Raw genomic sequence first — 18,947 nt, 5'->3', positions numbered from 1 at the left:
TGATTTGTCTGAAATGATATAGGGTCTCCTGCCTGAGCAGGGGGTTGGACTAGAAGACCTCCAAGGTCCCTTCCAACTCTATTATCCTGCTATTCTATTCTGATAATCCACCCTCTCTATAACTCTAATTCAAAACAGCATTTCAAAGTACATTATCCTTTAAAAAATTGGATGAGAACTGGTAAACTAAAAATGCTAGACACTTTCCTGTATGGTGCTGCACTCAGTGTTCTCCTAGAGGGCTTTAACTCAGTATTTGAAAAGGCAATACACACACAGAGAGAGACACAGACACACACAAACACACAAACACACACTAAGCTGAAGGAGAATGGGCATATATTTGTTCCTCCTTCAGAATATTTGTCGCTCAGGGATGAAATGAGGGGTCCTTGGTGCTCTCTGAGCTTGGTTGTTTTCTTGCAGAAATCTCATTACCAAACTAGGCAACATCATCAGTACTAGTAGGAAGTGGGATTTGCTCTCAGTTTGTTTTCTAGCCCTGTCAGTGTTGATGGGATTGGTCTTGAAGATTCCGTTTAATGTTTGCTTGTTTGGCAGTTTAATGTTTGCTTGTTTGGCAGTTCCTTGTTTGTAGGGTGTCAGGAATCCTGGAGAAGTTCAGCTGAACTTCTAATTCGGTTATGAAACAGGACACATTCTTGTCCTTTGATGTCTACTCTAGGTAGGGGACACAGGGGCTCAGGGGCTGAGCTTGTCAATCAGAAAGGTCGGCCGTTCGGCAGTTCGAATCCCTAGTGCCGCGTAATGGAGTGAGCTCCTGTAACTTGTCCCAGCTTCTGCCAACCTAAGTAGTTCAAAAGCATGTAGAAAAGTGCAAGTAGAAAAATGGGGACCCTTTGATGGGAAGGTAACAGCGTTCCGTGCCTCTTCAAAGGCATTTACTCCTGCCGGCCACATGACCACGGAGACGTCTTTGGACAGCACTGGCTCTTTGGCTTTGTAATGGAGATGAGCACACACCCCCAAGAGCCAGAAATGACTAGCATGTATGTGCAAGGAGAACCTTTATATTTACCTGGGTAATCATCATCTCATCTCTGTTTGCCCGTGGAGAATGCTGGATTAAACATTTGTTAGTGTGAGTTACAAAAGCACTCTTTCTCCAACACTCATGTTCTTCTTGTGCTATACGGCCCCTAGATAACAAGGAGGTTGTTGGCAGGCCAACGTGAGCCAAACCTCAACAGCAGAGCCTGGAATTTGCTTGCAGATATCCAAAGTTCAGCCCCTGGATGCTTCCAGGAGAAAGGTCGGATATGAAGAGTTGGTGGGAAATGATCCCTCCTTGAGACTTTGGAATTCGGTCGCTCCCCCCAGGAAATCTTTGTGGCTTGTTGGACACTTAATCTACGGTGGTTGTTTACATTTTGCCAAAGGAGCTGATGAAAGAACATTTGGCATAGGCTGATGTAAATATTGAAATGTCAATTCAGAATTAAAGACGACTGCTTAACTAGTGAGGAACAGAATGTAAACAGGGCTGTCAAACTCAAGGCTTGCAGGCTGGATCTGACTCACCTGGTTCTTAGATCTGGCCTGCAGGGCTGCCCTGGAAATAGTGAAGGACCGGCTCACTGGGCCACCGCCAACAAAAATGGAGGCTCTGTTTTCAGCCGTGTGGCCTAAGAGGCACGGTGCAGTTCCTCTGGAGAACAAGAGCTTGGCACTCTCCCTGGTCTTGCCTTCCCCCACTGGAGACAGTGAATCCCTTCAGCCCCACCCAGGCTACCAAGGTGCCCCCGACACAACCGACATTGACCTGGTCACGCTACCCTGACCACGTATCCTGGCCACAAACGCCCCTCCTGAGGCCAAACACACACGTTTCATAGCACGATGCCATCGTCTCGAGAGACTGAAGGATGCCAATTCATTCCCTCAGCTGATTCACGCAGCAGAGCACGTTGCCGCACCTCAGCTGAGCTAAAAAAAGCAGCACAGCTCACCAAGGTTGGATACAGTGGGCGGTAGGTGAGCTCTGCAACGCGCACACACACAGCGCACGTTAGGTGCGCCTGCCCAAGTGCACCAGCGTTGATACAAAGGGAGGTGTTTGAGCCATGTGCGTGAAGCGCGCGATTGGTGTGTGTGTGTGTGTGTGTGCATGTAGCATGTGTGCGCATGAGACACGATCTCTCCAAACCAGTAGGAAGAATTTCTTCAAACCCACCACTGTTGATGAACGTAACCAAACAAGACCTCCTTGCTGATGCTTGCATTTATGGAACCTTTTCCTAGTTAACTTATAAACCCTGAAGGACCTGAAGTTGGATTTCTAGGGTGGTTTTTTATTTTCCTGTATCTTTCTGTGAGAATGCCTACAGCTCACGTGCCTGCGATTTCCATTGTGTTTGCATATCTATTTTGGGAACACCGTATCTCTTGTACAATATTTGTCTTTGGGAAGAGGAGTGTAATAGTACGTGGGGGGAAAACATTGGAAGGATAGGGCGGGGGGATGTTGCCAAGGGAACAATCAGATAAGAGACAACATAGCCCTCAGCTGGATAATAGGAAGGGCCAGATTGAAGAAGAGCAGAGAATTGTACTTTCAGTTTTGCAAGATTCTGTTAACTTAGCTGTGCAATAAATTAAAATGAGCAAATCTGGTTGTTTTCCCCATCTGACCTAGCTAGTCAGGGCATCTGGGAGGTGCACTGTCCTAAAAGTCCATCCTTTATGCGGGTAATCTTAGATTTATAGGACCACAATCAAGCCTGATATTTCTGTGGTTAAGCAAGACAATTTTGTTAAGTGAGTTTTGCCCCATTGTAAAATGTCTTCCCACCGATGTTAAATGAATCACAACAGTTGTTAGGTTAATCACGTGGTGGTTAAATAAATCTGGCTTCCCTGTTGACTTGTGACCTATCGGGAAAGTCACTAACGGTAATCAAATGAACCTGGGACCAGAAGTGGGATACTACCGGTTTGGACCAGTTCGATGAGGATTTGGGCCAGTCGCCTTTGCTCTTTCCTGCACTTTATTTCCTGTTTTTTTTTTTAGCACAGCTGATTCACATGGCAGAGCAGTTTTGCCACGCCTCAGCTGTTTTACTCACTGGGGATACAGTAGAAGGTAAATATTGTAGCTGAAAATGGGTGTGTTAAATTGGTGAGCACGCGCGCAAAGCCGGTTGTAACTGTTCTGGCCCAGGCTTCGTCAAACATAATTAAACACAAATTTGTTTGAAAAACAAAACCTACTTTAATGCAATGCTGGGAATTATTTTCATTCACAGCCAAAACTAACTTAAACAGATAAGCACATGCCTGTTAGTGCTGTGGTATGCTGCCAAAACAAAAGTATCCCAAATTCATTAGAACAGTACCAGAAAAAAACCGACCAGAACATGCAGAGCTTCAAGAAGGACTCAGAATATATTGGACTGCTTTGCTTCCTGCAAAGGCTTCGTCATTGAGGGCTGGCTTTTATCCCTTATGGGAGGGGTAATCGCCTCCCAGCCTTACTTCCAAGTCGCTCCTTCTGCCTCAGCTGCTCTTGCCTTTTAGCAGCTCTGCACACACACACACACACACACACACTGGGAACAGGCTCCCCTGATGTCCTCACTGTCTGATATCTCTGGCATCTGCACAGGCTGCCAGAGAACCACAACCGTTACACCAGTTGAATCTCTTAACTGCCCGGAACATTGCAACCGTCATAAATACTAGCCAGTTGCCAAATGTCCAAATTCTGATCACATGACCATGGGGATACTGCAATGGTTGTAAGTGTGAAGAATGTCATAAGTCGCTTTTATCAGGGCCTTGGTCATTTCAAACGGTCACTAAACAAACGGCCATAAATCAAGAATACTCTGTAACCTTTCTCATTCCTTCCTCCAAGTTGTGATATTTCACTAGTAATTTCTTTAGTTGTTCTCCGATCTTAAATACAACTCAAGGAGCTGGCAAAGGTGTTGAGATTTGAAACTAAGCTGGGACTCAGGTCCACGCTGGTGGGCTAAATAAAATCCATTTTAAAATTATTTTCAAACTGTAAGAAACACCATTTTGGGGGGCCCAGATTCACTCTACTCTTAACTTACCACATTCTTTCCTCTGGCCTATATAATTCCGCCCGCACAGGCGACATTTTAGGTCATGGTACTGTGGCATAAAAGCATTTTATTGTAGATACTGAACTGTTTGAATAATTATATTACAGTATAAAGAAAGAGATGGAGCGAAAGGCTCAGACAGAAGTGGGGGAAGGAAATGGCTTTGTTTTTCCCGAGAAGGAGATCTTTTGCAGCCCTTTGGAAATTGGGGCACCTTCTGGAAACTTCTATACACTGTAAGGAAGAGCAAAAACAGAGGAGAGGGTTAATGGAAATAGTCCTCAGGTGGAACATTCATGCAAATTGGTTCCTTGTCCTTCTTTCCAACATACTGCACCGTTCCTGTGCTATTTCAAACATTTCAAATTCGCTAGTTGGGTCTCACATGGAAATTATTCGAAATACTACCATATTGCCACCTCTTACAATACTAGACAACACAGTATCAACAGTGGAGATCTTCAAGTTTCTAGGTTCTACTATATCACATGACCTAAAATGGACACCCAACATCAAAAACGTCATCAAAAAAGCACAGCCAAGAATGTTCTTTTTGCACCAACTCAGAAAGCTCAGAAGCTCAACTCAGAAACTGCCCAAGGAGTTGCTGATCCAGTTCTACAGAGGAATTACTGAGTCTGTCATCTGCACCTCTGTAATTGTCTGGTTTGGTTCTGCAACCCAACAGGACAGACACAGACTTCAGAGGATAATTAGGACTGCAGAAATAACAATGGCTACCAACCTGCCTTCCATCGAGGACCTGTATCCTGAATGAGTCAAAAAGAGGGCTGTGAAAATATTTACAGACCCCTCATATCCTGGACATAAACTGTTTCAACTCAAAATGACACTATAGAGCCCTGCACACCAGAACAACTAGACACATGAACAATTTTTCCCCGAATGCCATCACTCTGCTAAACTAATAATTCCCTCAACACTGTTCAACTATTTACAAAGTCTGCATTACTATTACTGTTAATCTTCTCATCACTCCGTATCACCCATCCCCTCCCACTTGTGACTGTAACTTTGTCGCTTGTATCCTTACAATTTATATTGACTGTTTCCTAGTATGATTTGATTGCTTATTGTACTCTATGACTATTATTAAGGGCTGTACCTGATGATTCCTGACTCTTGACGAATGTATCTTTTCTTTTATGTACACTGAGAGCATTTGCACCAAAGACAAATTCCTTGTGTGTCCAATCACACTTGGCCAATAAAGAATTCTACTCTATCCTATCCTATCCTATCCTATCCTATTCTATTCTATTCTATTCTATTCTATTCTATTCTATTCTATTCTATTCTATTCAAATTCTATTCTATTCTATTCAAATTCTATTCTATTCTATTTTCTATTAAGTGTTATCCCTGATGATTCTTGACTCTTGACGAATGGATCTTTTCTTTTATGTACATTGAGAGCATTTGCACTAAAGACAAATTCCTTGTGTGTCCAATCACACTTGGCCAATAAAGAATTCTATTCTATTCTATTCTATTCTATTCTATTCTATTCTATTTTCTATTAAGTGTTATCCCTGATGATTCTTGACTCTTGACGAATGGATCTTTTCTTTTATGTGCACTGAGAGCATTTGCACCAAAGACAAATTCCTTGTGTGTCCAACCACACTTGGCCAATAAAGAATTCTACTCTATTCTCTTCTATTCTATCAAAAATGTAAGCTGTGAGGCCTCTCTCCCACCCTAGATCCCTGAAGGCTGTCAGCAAAATTAGGGATGGGGTAATACCTGGATCTTTTCACAGCTGATCAGTCAAGAGAGAGCTGATGAAATTTAAAGCAGATTTAGCTGATCAAGAACAGCATCCTGCCTGCGTAATCCCTTGAGGGACGTGTTGCTGTAAAGATTACAGCTTAGAATTCCACCACAGGGAGAGAGGGGGGAAAATTTTATTTTAAGACCCTTCTCTATGCAAAAACTTACTAACTGCCATCTTTCACAATTGTCCCCAGACAAAAGGACGGTGAAAGAAAAAATGGAGAAGGAACCTGGGGATTTTCAGAAGGCTCCGAGAAAATTGTACGCTTTCGTAGCCCTGTTTGCAGGAAGAAAAAGTTCTGAAACCCACCACAAAGGTGCTTCAGAAAGTATTTTAAACCTCAGCCACTCAGTTAATCAGTCAATGGTTACATTCGCACAGTTGATTATGGAATTAACCCCTGAACTGGGTTACATAATACAGGGAGCCATAAACTAATCCCCGAGATTGCATTGGCACGCCGTGGTAAACCAAGAGAACACGACCAGCATAGCAGTGGGTGAGGGTGCATGTGCTACATTTCCAGGGGTGGATTTCCAATTTTTTTTCCCCTACCGGTTCTGACAGCGTGCTTCTAAAAAGTTCCGCTACTGGTACACCAACCGGTCCAGAGGGAAACTTACAGGCGTGGTATTCACTTTAACTGAGTGGCTGATGTTTAAAATACTTTCTGAAGCACCTTTGCACAAGTCAGTCCTTTGACTTTGCAGGCACCCCTCTACCTACAACCAGTGGTGGGTTTCAAAACTTTTTCCTACCGGTTTGGTGTTAGCTGTTCTGACCCAAACCTGGTTCCAAGAGAGTAAACACCAAACAAGACAGCACAACCTTTTATTGCTTCGTTAGTGAATCCTGTTTCTTCACAGATAAAAGGTTGCTTCCAACTAATTAGCTCTGACAAGAAAGACCCTGGCCAAGTTTTTGCAAGGCTGCCAAGAACAACAGATAAAGTTCCTAAAAAAAGTTCCTAATCAAAGAGTCTCTAAACACAAACTAAGATAGTCCAAACATCCACAAGACTTGAGTGCAAAAATTTCTTTGCTTCCTGCATAGAACGCCAGGTTCTCAACTGGCTTTAATTTCTTAAGGGAGGGGCCATCACCTTGCAGCCTTACTCCCGAGTCACCCGTGCTGCTGCAGCTGCTCTTTCCTTTGAGCAGCCCTGCACACACATGCACTGGGCACAGGCTCCTCAGGGACCTCTACCTCACTGCTGCCATCCTCCACAATCTCCAAAGGCAGCACTCCACTCCCCGATGGTCCTGGCCCCATCCCTGCATCACACGCAGGCCCCTCATCCGAGTCCTCGCTCTCCGAGACCTCAGCCGTCCGCACCTGCTGCCCGCCCAAAATTTCTGCCATTAAGTGAAGCCTTTGTTCAGTGAAACGTGGCTCCCGTTTACGACCTTTTCTTGCCGCAGTTGGTAAGTGAATCGCTGCAGCTGTTAAGTTAGTGACATAGTTGTAAAATGAATCGGGCTTGCCCCGTTGACTTTGCTCATCAGAGGGTCACTCCCCTCCCCCCCCAGGATCCTGCAACCGTCATAAATGTGAGTCGGTTTGCCAAGTGTCTGATTTCTGATCACGCGACCCCGGGGAATGGTGCAAGGTAGAAACGACTAATTAATTGTCTCCTGAAAACACCACTCCCCTTTCACTCTTCTTTATTCCCTATGGGAGGGGCCATTCACCGTCCACCTGTGCCTTTACTCCCGAGTCACCCTTGTTCCTTAACTGTTTCCTTCTCCTGGGCAGTGTTGTGGCTCGCCAGTGGCCAGTGGTGCTGGCAGCAGACTCTTGACAATGATGAGGTTGGGGAGGAACATGGCCCGGTCCTGGGGTCTGGGGAAGACTCTGCGTCGGAGGCAGAGATGGGGCCAGGGCCGCCTGACAGTTATCAGCTGCCTTAAGAGTCAGACGTCAGTGGGGAAGAAGAACAGCTGGAGCCTGTTCCCAGTGTGCACATGCACAGAATTGCCAGGAGAAGGGAACAGTTAAGGGTCAAGGGTCGACTTGGGACAGGTGCAGAATGAAGCATCAAAAAATCTACCTTGCACTCGCTGAGTGGTGGGCTTCCGGTAATTTCGATCTGAAAAAGGAGAAAAAAAGATACGCATTTTTAAAATAATCCTTTGGGAAACACGTAAAACTTAATAGTGTAGTGTAGTGTAGTGTAGAATTGAATTAGAATTAGAATTATTAGAATTAGAATTAGAATTAGAATTAGAATTATAAGAATAGAGCTGGAAGGGACCTTGGAGGTCTTCTAGTCCAGCCCTCTGCTCAAGGATGAGAACCTTTAACATTTCAAACAAGTAACTGTCTAATCTCTCCTTAAAAACCTCCAGTGATGGAGTCCCCATGATTTCTGGTGGCAAGCCGTTCCACTGGTTCATTGTCCTCACTGTTTAGGAAGTTTCTCCTTAATTCCAGGTTGCTTCTCTCTTTGATTAGTTTCCAACCATTGTTTCTTATCCTGCCCTCTGGTGCTTTGGAGAATAAATTGACCTCCTCCTCTTTATGGCAACCTCTCAAATACTGGAATATTGCTATCATGTCACTCCTAATTCTTCTTTAGACTAGCCAGACCCAAATCCTGCAGCCATTCTTCATATGTTTTAGTCTCCAGGCCTTTAATCATCTTTTCTGCACTTTTCCCAAAGTCTCAACATCTTTTTTGTGGTATGGTGACTAAAACTGGTTGCAAGTATTCCAAGTGCGGCGTTACTAGGGTTTAAAGCGGCAATAATACTTCACCCGATCTTGATTCCGTGCCTCTGTTTATACAACCCAGGATTGTAATTAGCTGTTTTGGTGGCGGCTGCACAACTGGTGGCTCATGTTTAAGTGATAGGATTCCCACTTCTTCCCCCTGTGTTTCTTAAACCCTTCCTCCCCCTCTTGTCAATTTCAAACCAATTTTAGTGTTACTATTCATTGCTTTAATGTTTCTTATTGTTGTCTTTATTGATTGTTAAATGCCTATAGCCACCTCTGGGCAAGATTGGCAGCTTAAAGGATAGATAGATAGATGATAGATAGATAGGTGATAGATAGATAGATAGAAAGATAGATAGAGAGATAGATAGAAAGATAGAAGATAGATAGATAGACAAATAGAAGATAGAAAGATAGATAGATAGATAAATAGATAGATAGATATAAGATAGATAGATAGATAGATAGATAGATAGATAGATAGAAGATAGATAGAAAGATAGATAGATAGATAGATAGATAGATAGATAGATAGAAGATAGAAAGATAGATAGATAGATAGATAGATAGATAGATAGATAGATAGATAGATAAATAGAAGACAGAAAGATAGATAGATAGATAGATAGATAGATAGATAGATAGAAGATAGATAGAAAGATAGATAGATAGATAGATAGATAAATATAAGATAGATAGATAGATAGATAGAGAGAGAGATAGATAGAAAGATAGAAGATAGATAGATAGACAAATAGAAGATAGAAAGATAGATAGATAGATAAATAGATAGATAGATATAAGATAGATAGATAGATAGATAGATAGATAGATAGATAGATAGATAGAAAGATAGATAGATAGATAGATAGATAGATAGAAGATAGAAAGATAGATGGATAGATAGATAGATAGATAGATAGATAGATAGAAGATAAATAGAAGACAGAAAGATAGATAGATAGATAGATAGATAGATAGATAGATAGAAGATAGATAGAAAGAAAGATAGATAGATAGATAGATAGATAGATAAATATAAGATAGATAGATAGATAGATAGATAGATAGAAGATAGATAAAAGATAGATAGATAGATAGATAGATAGATAGATAGAAGATAGATAGAAAGATAGATAGATAGATAGATAAATAGAAGATAGAAAGATAGATAGATAGATAGAAGATAGATAGAAAGATAGATAGATAGATAGATAGATAGATAGATAGATAGATAGATAGAAATAGATAGATAGATAGATAGATAGATAGATAGATAGATAGATAGATAGATATAGATATATCATGGATAATTAGATAGATAGATAGATGATAGATGATAGATAGATAGATAGATAGATAGATAGATAGATAGATAGATAGATAGATAGATAGATAGATAGAAAGATAGATAGATAGATAGATAGATATAAGATAGAAACATAGATAGATAGATAGATAGATAGATAGATAGATAGATAGATAGATAGATATAGATGATAAATAGATAGATAAGATAGATAGATGATGGATAGATAGATAGATAGATAGATAGATAGATAGATAGATAGATAGATAGATAGATAGATAGATAGATAGATGACCACAGTTGGGAACGCTACATGAAGCAATCTACAAGTGTCCCCCATAACAGTCATCCAGGTTTGCAGAGCGAAATATTCCTCCCATTTCATCTCCCCTGCCCCAAAGGAAGAGACTGTTGAGCAGGGGGTTGGATCAGAAGACCTACACAAGGTCCATTCCAACTGTGTAATTCTGTTATTCTGAGAAGGCTGCCCTGAAAATTCTAGCCCCGTTGCTTTACCCTTCTGTGTCGCATTCTTCCTCCTCGTCTTTTTCCTCCACCACACTGGGGTGTAGTAGAGCTTGTCTCAGTTTGATGGCCAAGATGATGGCACCAATCACAACGGGCAGAAAGACAAAGAAACCCACAAGAAGCCAGTTTCTGGTGGAAAACGCTTTGGGCTGATTATCGCTCTGGATTAAAACTAGGAAAGAAAGAACCGCCATGTAAAATTCTTCTCACGAAAATACATAACATCTCTAAAATTCCTCATTCCTTCAGATAAACAAGTCTTAACAGGCACCTAAAATGATCCACTGTTTAAACTGAATCCAGAAGGTAACTAGCAACCTTTCTGTAGATCTTTCAATAGAAAATACGGTGCAACTTCGAACCAGGCAAAATGCAGGCTCGCTATAACACTCAAACCAAAAGTGGAACTTCAAGTGTCATAATAAAATTATACCATCCATAGTTCTATTTGCAGCATGCAAAATGGGAGGGAGGGGAGAAAGGAAGGAAGGAAGGAAGGAAGGAAGGAAGGAAGGAAGGAAGGAAGGAAGGAAGGAAGGAAGGAAGGAAGGTGAGAAAGGAAAAAAGGTCGGGAAGGATGGGAAGAGAGGGAGGGAGGGAGGGAGGGAAGAAGGAAGGAAGAAGGAAAGAGGGAAGGGGAAGGAAGGGGATGGGAGGGGGAAAAGAGAAGAAAAAGGGAAGGAGGGAGGAGAAAAGAGGGAAGGGAAAGGAAGGAAATGGAAGAAAAAAGAAAAGAGAGAAGAGGAAGGAAGGGAGGTTGGTTTTTATGAAAGGAAGGAAGGAAGGAAGGAAGGAAGGAAGGAAGGAAGGAAGGAAGGAAGGAAGGAAGGAAGGAAGGAAGGAAGGAAGGAAGAGAGGAGGGAGGGAGGAAAGAAAGAAGGAAGGAGAAAGAGGGAAGGGAAAGGAAGGGGAAAAGAGAGAGAAGAGAAAGGGAGGGAGGGAGGAGAAAAGAGGGAAGGGGAAGAAAGGGAAGGAAAAAGAAAAGAAAAGAGAAGAGGAAGGAAGGTTGGTTTTGATGAGAAAGGAAAGAAGGTCAGGAAGGATGCGAAGGGAGGGAGGGAGGGAGGGAAGGAGAAAAGAGGAAAGGGAAAGGAAGGGAATGGAAGGGGGAAAAAAGAGAGAGAAGAGAAAGGGAGGGAGGGAGGAAAGAAGGAGAAAGGGAAAGGAAAGGAAGGGAAGGAAAAAGAAAAGAGAGAAGAGGAAGGAAGGAAGGAAGGAAGGAAGGAAGGAAGGAAGGAAGGAAGGTATAATAGTTCTTTTACAAGGGAAGTATGTCTACTTGGAGCTCTTTTAAAATAGAAGTGATTAAAAAGAGCACAAGAAAGGATTATTGAAACATGCAAAGAAACCAGACGGACTCATTTTCCTCCTCTTTCCCAGGATTCCTTGGGATCCTGTTGGGAAGCTGAATATTGTCTAAATTTCAACAAAAGGAAGCCCTACTTCATGTAACTCACCACGGCCAACTTCCCATTGCCACGGCCAACCTGCCGTAGCCAACTCACTGCAGGACAAGAGTTATACATATACATATACATATACATACATACATACATATTTTAAAAAGTGGAACAGAATCATTAAACAAAGGATGCAAAGGTGGGACAAAACGAAATGCGAATGACAAAAATTAAAGTATTTTTTTGTTATAGTTTTTAAGTAATTAAATGGAATGATTGATTTGTTCCTGTGGTAGTTGGCCATGGCTGTGCCATCACTGCAGGGCAGAGCTAGCCACAACCTGTCCTGTTTTAATGCAGACACACACACATACACACGTGTGCCACACAAGTGCGAAGTACAACTTCTTCTTGTTAAAATACATCGAAGTTAGGAAACCTACTGGTTCGGAAACTGCTATCGATGCTTCCACCTAAGCCGCCTTCGTCTCTTACTTCACACGCAGGGGGAGCCCAGCCTGCGTTGCAGTGACAATTGCCTTTGTTGTTGCACTTCTGAATTGCACCCAAGAAAGAGGAAGGGAAGAAAAACAACATCATTTCCGTCATCCCAGCTCACTCTTCCGCTCCAGAATTTCCCACCCACCCTTCCAATCCTGGGGCGGGGACACGGGAATCTTTGCTTTTTCGCACCGGAGATTCTACAAGGACTATACAGGGCTAGTTGTGGCACCTGCACAAAATGGCTGTCAATTTACTGGTACCACCATCCCTTAAGTTGCTAACCAACAGATTAACAGAGTTGGAAGGGACCTTGTAGGTCATCTAGTCCAACTGCCCACCCAAGCAGGAGATCCTACACCATTTCTGACAGATGGCAGTCCAGTCTCTTCTTGAAAGCCTCCAGGGATGAAGCTCCCACAACTTCTGAAGGCAACTTCTGTTCCATTGGTTGGTTGTTCTCACTGTCAGAAAATTCCTCCTTATTTCCAGGTTGAATCTCTTCTTGATCAGTTTCCATCCATTATTCCTTGTCTGGCCTTCGGGTGCTTTGGAAAATAGCTTGATCCCCTCCTCTTTGTGGCAGCCCCTCAAATATTGGAAGACTGCTATCCTGTTTCCCCAGTTCCTTCTCTTCACTAGACTAGCCAAGCCCAGTTCCTACCCAGTTCCAATTCCCCAAGGAGAAAGAATGATGGTTAGGTCAATGTAGATGTGCAACAGTGAACAATCCCTTTTAGACACTCCAGATTTTATTATTAACTCACTCCTTTCCCGTGGCAGTCTGTTTCTGCATTACAGGTTGTTGCAATTACGGCTCGATCTACACACTTCTGATTCATGCAAACCTTAAAAGGGGAAAAGGGTGGGGGGAAAAGTTGAATAGAATGGAATTCTTTATTGGCCAAGTGTGGTTGGACACACAAGGAATTTGTCTTTGGTGCAAATGCTCTCGGTGCACATAAAAGAAAAGATACATTCATCAAGAGTCAAGGATAATTAAGTACAACACTTAATAATAGTCATAGGGTACAATAAGAATAGAATAGAATAGAATAGAATAGAATAGAATAGAATAGAATAGAATAGAATAGAATAGAATAGAATAGAATAGAATAGAATAGAATAGAATAGAATAGAATAGAATACTTTATTGGCCAAGTGTGATTGGACACACAAGGAATTTGTCTTGGTGCAAATGCTCTCAGTGGACATAAAAGAAAAGATACATTCATCAAGAGTCAAGAATCATTAAATACAACACTTAATGATAGTCATAGGGTACAATAAGCAATCAAATCATACCAGGAAACAGTCCATATACATCATTAGGATACAAGCGACAAAGTTACAGTCATACAGTCCCAAGTGGGAGAGGATGGGTGTTAAGGAGTGATGAGAAGATTAATAGTAATAGTAATGCAGACTTTGTAAATAGTTGGACAGTGTTGAGGGAATTATCTGTTGAGCAGAGTGATGGCTTTTGGGGAAAAACTGTTATTGTGTCTAGTTGTTCTGGTGTGCAGTGCTCTGTAGCGTCGTTTTGAGGGTAGGAGTTGAAATAGTTTATGTCCAGGATGTGAGGGGTCTGTAAGTATTTTCACAGCCCCTTTTTTGATGCATGCAGTATACAAGTCCTCGATGGAAGGCAGTCATTGTTTTTTCTGCAGTCCTAATTACCCTCTGGAGTCTGTGTCTGTCCTGTTGGGTTGCAGAACCAAACCAGACAGTTATAGAGGTGCAGATGACGGACTCAGTAATTCCTCTGTAGAACTGGATCAGCAGCTCCTTGGGCAGTTTGAGCTTTCTGAATTGGTGCAGTGGAAACAGAAAATAAAAATAAAAAGCAACTATTTGACAAAATGAGAAGCCGAAGCTTATGTTGAAGGAGACGGTAGTGTTAAATGCCTCTTAGAATCATAGAAAACGGACGGCAGCAAAGACCCATTGAGCCATCCAATCTTTGATCTTTGAGGTTTGGGTTTGTTTGTTTTTCTTTTTAATTAAGTAATTGGTTTATTGATTATCTTTGGTCCATCACACAGTCAGCTAGAGGTTCGGAACGGATCATTTAGCATTTTGTCTGCCTATCGAGTCCTTCCCAATAATCTAGGATAGGCATGTGTGGATGTTTGCAGAGATAGTTCTTTAAATTTTTCTTTTATATTATTACTAGCTCGATACCTGTGCTTTGCTACGAAACGATGTGGTTGGGCTTAGTTTTGGGGGAGGAAAATAAGGGCAGGGGGAATTCTGCCTACCAGCATCCATTGGTATTCATCTGGCTAGCGTCCTGTCAGTGTGTGAGAGAGTTGAGGGCTGTTTGGAAACTGAAAAGTATTTGCTGTGTGAGCAAGAAGGAGACAGCAAGGAGCCTGGGCGTGGCTTAGCTCAACTGTTCTGGACTAAAGCTGGTTGCTGCTGTGAAACTGAAACTGAAACTCCTCTGCTTGTGTTTTGCATTTGGAAGAGATTTCTTTTCAGGTGGGGACGGGGAGTAGAACTCCTTAGCATTAGAGCATGTTAATAATCATAATATAGGAAATACTCTAAATGCTCTGATGGTCATTTGGAAAAAAATCCTTTCTTAGTGAGCACCTAGAAACCAAGAGGAACATACGTGCCAAATTTCAAGTTTGTAGGCTTTACAGTTCTGGAGATTTTGTGATGATGTGTGAGGGACATTTCGCTTTTATAGAGAGATTACAATAATAAACTTTCATTCATTACACATAAAACTCAGTCAATTGGACACTTTAAAATGTACTACAAATATAATTGGCTGGTACTGATGGTTGATACGGATTATTATTATTATTATTGATCGTCACACAGCCAGCCAGATGTTCAGACTGGGATTTTTGGCATTTCAGGCTCCCTATCGAGTCCTTACCAAGGATCTGGGATAGGAAAATCTGGATGCTTGATGGTGTTGAAAGGCTGTCAAAATGCCTTTCTTCCGAGGGTTCGAATTTTCCCACTGGGAGAGCTCCGACGCAAGGATACAGACAACTGCTTGAAAGCCGGATCTTTTTATTTTTCAGGAAGGCGAGAGATAGAGAGGAGGCTGCGTTCCTGGCTAGCTACCTTCATATGGTAAGTCCCTGATTTTTATACTCTTTTCTCCCTTTTGTGTGTGAGTGCTTGTGTTTGTATTTCTTAATGTTTTAAATCCTGTCAGGGGTTGTCTTCATTTCCGCCGGAGGGTAAACTCCGTGGGGTGCGGAAGGCAAACTTTGCGGAGTGGTTTGATTGGATTATCGGTTTCGTCCTAATCTTTTTTTAGCTTAATGGTTTCTTATATTTGTTTTGTGGCAATCTCCTGTCTGTCTCCTTTGCAATATATTTTGTGTCTTTTGTCTGTTTGTTTTGCTGATTTGACATGTCTTGTGTTTGTAAGGGTTTTCTTTTCTTGTTTCCCTAGTTTTCTTAATTATTTAGGCTTTTGTCTAAGGGGTTTCTTTAATACCTTTTATTTGATTCCTTTTCCTATGCAAGTTGGTTTTATGGCTGGCCTGATGTTCCCTTTGGGCTTTTCCTGCTCGGGTGACACCACTGTCCTCGTGAAGTTCCCTTTCCACAACGGTTTTACAGATATTGTCGCAGGATGAAAGCTGTTTCAAGTAAAGACATCTCCTGCAATTGACTGATGCCGAATTTGTCAATGCCAATGATGATGTTTGAGCGGAACTCCAGTGGTTTTGGGACTGCACCCAAGGCGCCTATTACTAATGCTACTGCCTTTGTTTACCTTTGCCATAGTCGTTCTATTTCTATTTGTAGGTCTTTGTATTTTTTGTTGTTGTTGTTGTTGTTATTATTATTACTACTGCTACTACTACTACAACTACTACTATATTTATTATATTTATTTATTTAATGTTTTCCCCCAATGACAGACATGCTCATTCCAAACATATTTATCCCATCAGAATGGGACAACTTGCCACAAGATAACTCAGAGCAGCTGTCCATCTGCAAGAAACTGTCAGAGTATATTCATGAACTGGAACAGAGCTTGGTAACAAGGTCAGCCTTGTTGAATAGGCATAGCAACTAAGTCAGCCAATGAGAACTATTTGGAAACTGAAACTAGAAGTGGCTCTATATTAAGCTCTGCAACTCTGCAGCTATGTTGAGCTCTGAGTCCGTCTGTTGAAGATGAAACTAACTGGCTTGCTTGCTGAAGACTGGAGCTGTGCTCTGAACTTGCAACGTGTTTCTGTCTGAGTTTGCTCCATGTTGGAGAAATCTACAACTGGTTGGTAAAATCTACTTACTATGTTTATAAAGATGTTAAATGAAGCATCAGCCATCTGTGTTTATTTTCCTGGAGCTGAATTCACGCTGCAAAACCCTCAAACAGAAACAACCAGAGAGCACCAAGGACCCCATATGAAATATTTAGCTAAATAAAATCTACACAACCAGAAGCAGAATATCGTTCAGCACTAGTGGCAAGGGAAGTTGTGTGTGAGTGTGTGTGTGAGAGAGAGAAAGAGAGAGAGGGAAAGAGAGAATAAGAGAGAGAGGAGAGAGGAAAAGAGAGAAAGAAAGATGGAGAGAGAGAAAGAGAAGGAGAGAGAGAGAGAGAAACAGAGATAGAGAGAATAAATTTGCTTTGATCAACCAAGGCCAAGCAACATTTTGAATTTTTGGATCCGCTTGGGGTAGAAGAGCCATATTCGGAGAAATGTAGTTGATCCATTGTGACGGCCCCTAAGCCAGATCCGGTACCGGACACGTCAGATGGCTTTTGGAACCCAAATTCAAACTTTTACCTTGTTTTCTCCACAGACGGTACCATCGTGAATCAGAAATGGATCTTTTATCCCGGGCCCCTTCAAGTAATCCAAAGTGACACATAAGCGATTCTGCACTTTGGCGTAAATGATGGCGGCATTTTCCAAAAAGAAAGGGACTCTATTCGGATAGTCGCAAACCAGTTTTCCACACCTCAGGTCTCTGCACGTGGAATAAAAAGAAACAGAGAGGCGAGTACAGTTTCACATCTGCTACCGATGTCCCGAAGAACAAATATTCTAACCTCAGCCAACCAACAGTGCATTTGTTTTCAGGATAGGTGAACATTGTTTGTTCCTTTTTTTTTTTGGTTAAACCAGATTTGCTTCAGTTTATTCAGATTAACAGAGTTGGAAGGGACCTTGTAGGTCATCTAGTCTAATCCCCCCACCCAAGCAGGAGACCATTTCTGACCGATGGCAGTCCAGTCTCTTCTTGAAAGCTTCCAATGATGAAGCTCCCACAACTTCTGAAGGCAACTTTTGTTCCATTGGTTGATTGTTCTCACTGTCAGAAAGTTTCTCCTTATTTCCAGGTTAAATCTCTCCTTGTTCAGTTTCCATCCATTGTTCCTTGTCTGGCCTTCAAAGGTGCTTTGGATAATAGCTTGACCCCTTCCTCCTCTCTGAGGCATCCCCTCAAGTATTGGAAGGCTGCTCTCCTGTCTCCCCTGGTCCTTCTCTTCCCTAGACTAGCCAGGCCCAGTTCCTGCAACCGTTCATCATATATTTTTGCCTTGGTTGCTCTTCTCCGCGCCATTTCCAAAGTCTCAACATCTTTTTTATAGTGTGATATAGTGTTTTATACAAGAATATGTATTTTAAAAATGATATTAAGAATATAGAGATTGATACAAAGTAACATACGAGAATAATGAATGAAAAAATAGGTAATAGGTAATTATATTAAATCAGATAAGAAAGTTAATAGTTGGAATATGTAAGTATGGTCATGTTTGCTTTAACATTTTAAAGACCTGGAACCTCACTGTTCACCCAAAGATGTATTTAAAGAAATAAAAATAGAAAATGTATTGAGATATATATGTATGTATGTATGTATGTATGTATGTATGTATGTATATGTGGATCTTTGGTTATTCGGGTTTTCTCCCGCATAAAATTGGAAGTATCTAGGCGACGTTTCGATGAAGTCTCATTCATCATCTTCAGGCTTGTGTCTTCGGCTTTGTGCTTCTCAGAGTGAAACAGACCTCTGAGAAGCACAAAGCCAAGACACAAGCCTGAAGATGATGAATGAGACTTCGTCAAACGTCGCCAGATACTTCCAATTTATATGGGAGAAAAAAAATATATATATATATATAATGTTATTCAGCTTTGTTCAGGTATTTTCCCACATCATTGTAGTTGTGCTTTTAAAGTTGTAGCAGCGTTTGGCAGAATCTCATCTGCCATCATCAGGCTTCTGTATAGTGTTCATCTGACGAACACAATACAGAAGCCTGATGATGGCAGATGAGATTCTGCCAAACATTGCTACAACTTTAAAAGCACAACTATAATGACATGGGAAAATACCCGAACAAAGCTGAATACCATACATGTAAGTACCCGCGAAAACCTAAGAAAACATATAGAGAGAGAGTTTGTTAGTGTGTTGCAACCTACTGCCAATGACAGTCCTGGTATCCTCTTGCAGTAGAACCACAGTGGCCCATCCTGTCCTTCTGACTGTTAATCTCTTCGTAGCATTGAAGAGATCCGCTTTTTGATTCTGAAAAACACAGCACAAGTCCAACGATTCACCAGAGACAAAATATGCCGCCCAAACCCAAA

At 41.7% G+C, this 18,947-nt stretch overlaps 1 protein-coding gene across 1 annotated transcript in view; it reads right to left on the bottom strand.

Annotated features, from left to right (window-relative positions):
• Positions 1–4,116: 4,116 nt before the first annotated feature.
• The window catches only part of LOC148125013 (disintegrin and metalloproteinase domain-containing protein 32-like), a 39,475-nt gene continuing 24,644 nt past the window's right edge, over positions 4,117–18,947 (bottom strand). The window contains exons 15-21 of the mRNA XM_087938752.1: positions 18,780–18,885; positions 17,127–17,310; positions 13,113–13,193; positions 12,288–12,399; positions 10,433–10,616; positions 7,940–7,978; positions 4,117–4,325 (exon numbers count right to left, since the gene is read on the bottom strand). Of these exons, the coding sequence (XP_087794878.1) occupies positions 4,319–4,325; positions 7,940–7,978; positions 10,433–10,616; positions 12,288–12,399; positions 13,113–13,193; positions 17,127–17,310; positions 18,780–18,885 (713 nt within the window). The 3' untranslated portion in view covers positions 4,117–4,318. The remainder of the gene's footprint in view (positions 4,326–7,939; positions 7,979–10,432; positions 10,617–12,287; positions 12,400–13,112; positions 13,194–17,126; positions 17,311–18,779; positions 18,886–18,947) is intronic.

This window comes from Pseudonaja textilis, chromosome 9 (genome assembly GCF_049901715.1).
Source record: "Pseudonaja textilis isolate UNSWEBS1 chromosome 9, rPseTex1.2, whole genome shotgun sequence".
Classification (NCBI taxonomy): domain Eukaryota; kingdom Metazoa; phylum Chordata; class Lepidosauria; order Squamata; family Elapidae; genus Pseudonaja; species Pseudonaja textilis.
Note: the sequence above shows the minus strand (reverse complement) of the source record. Positions and strands in the feature narration are given on the sequence as shown.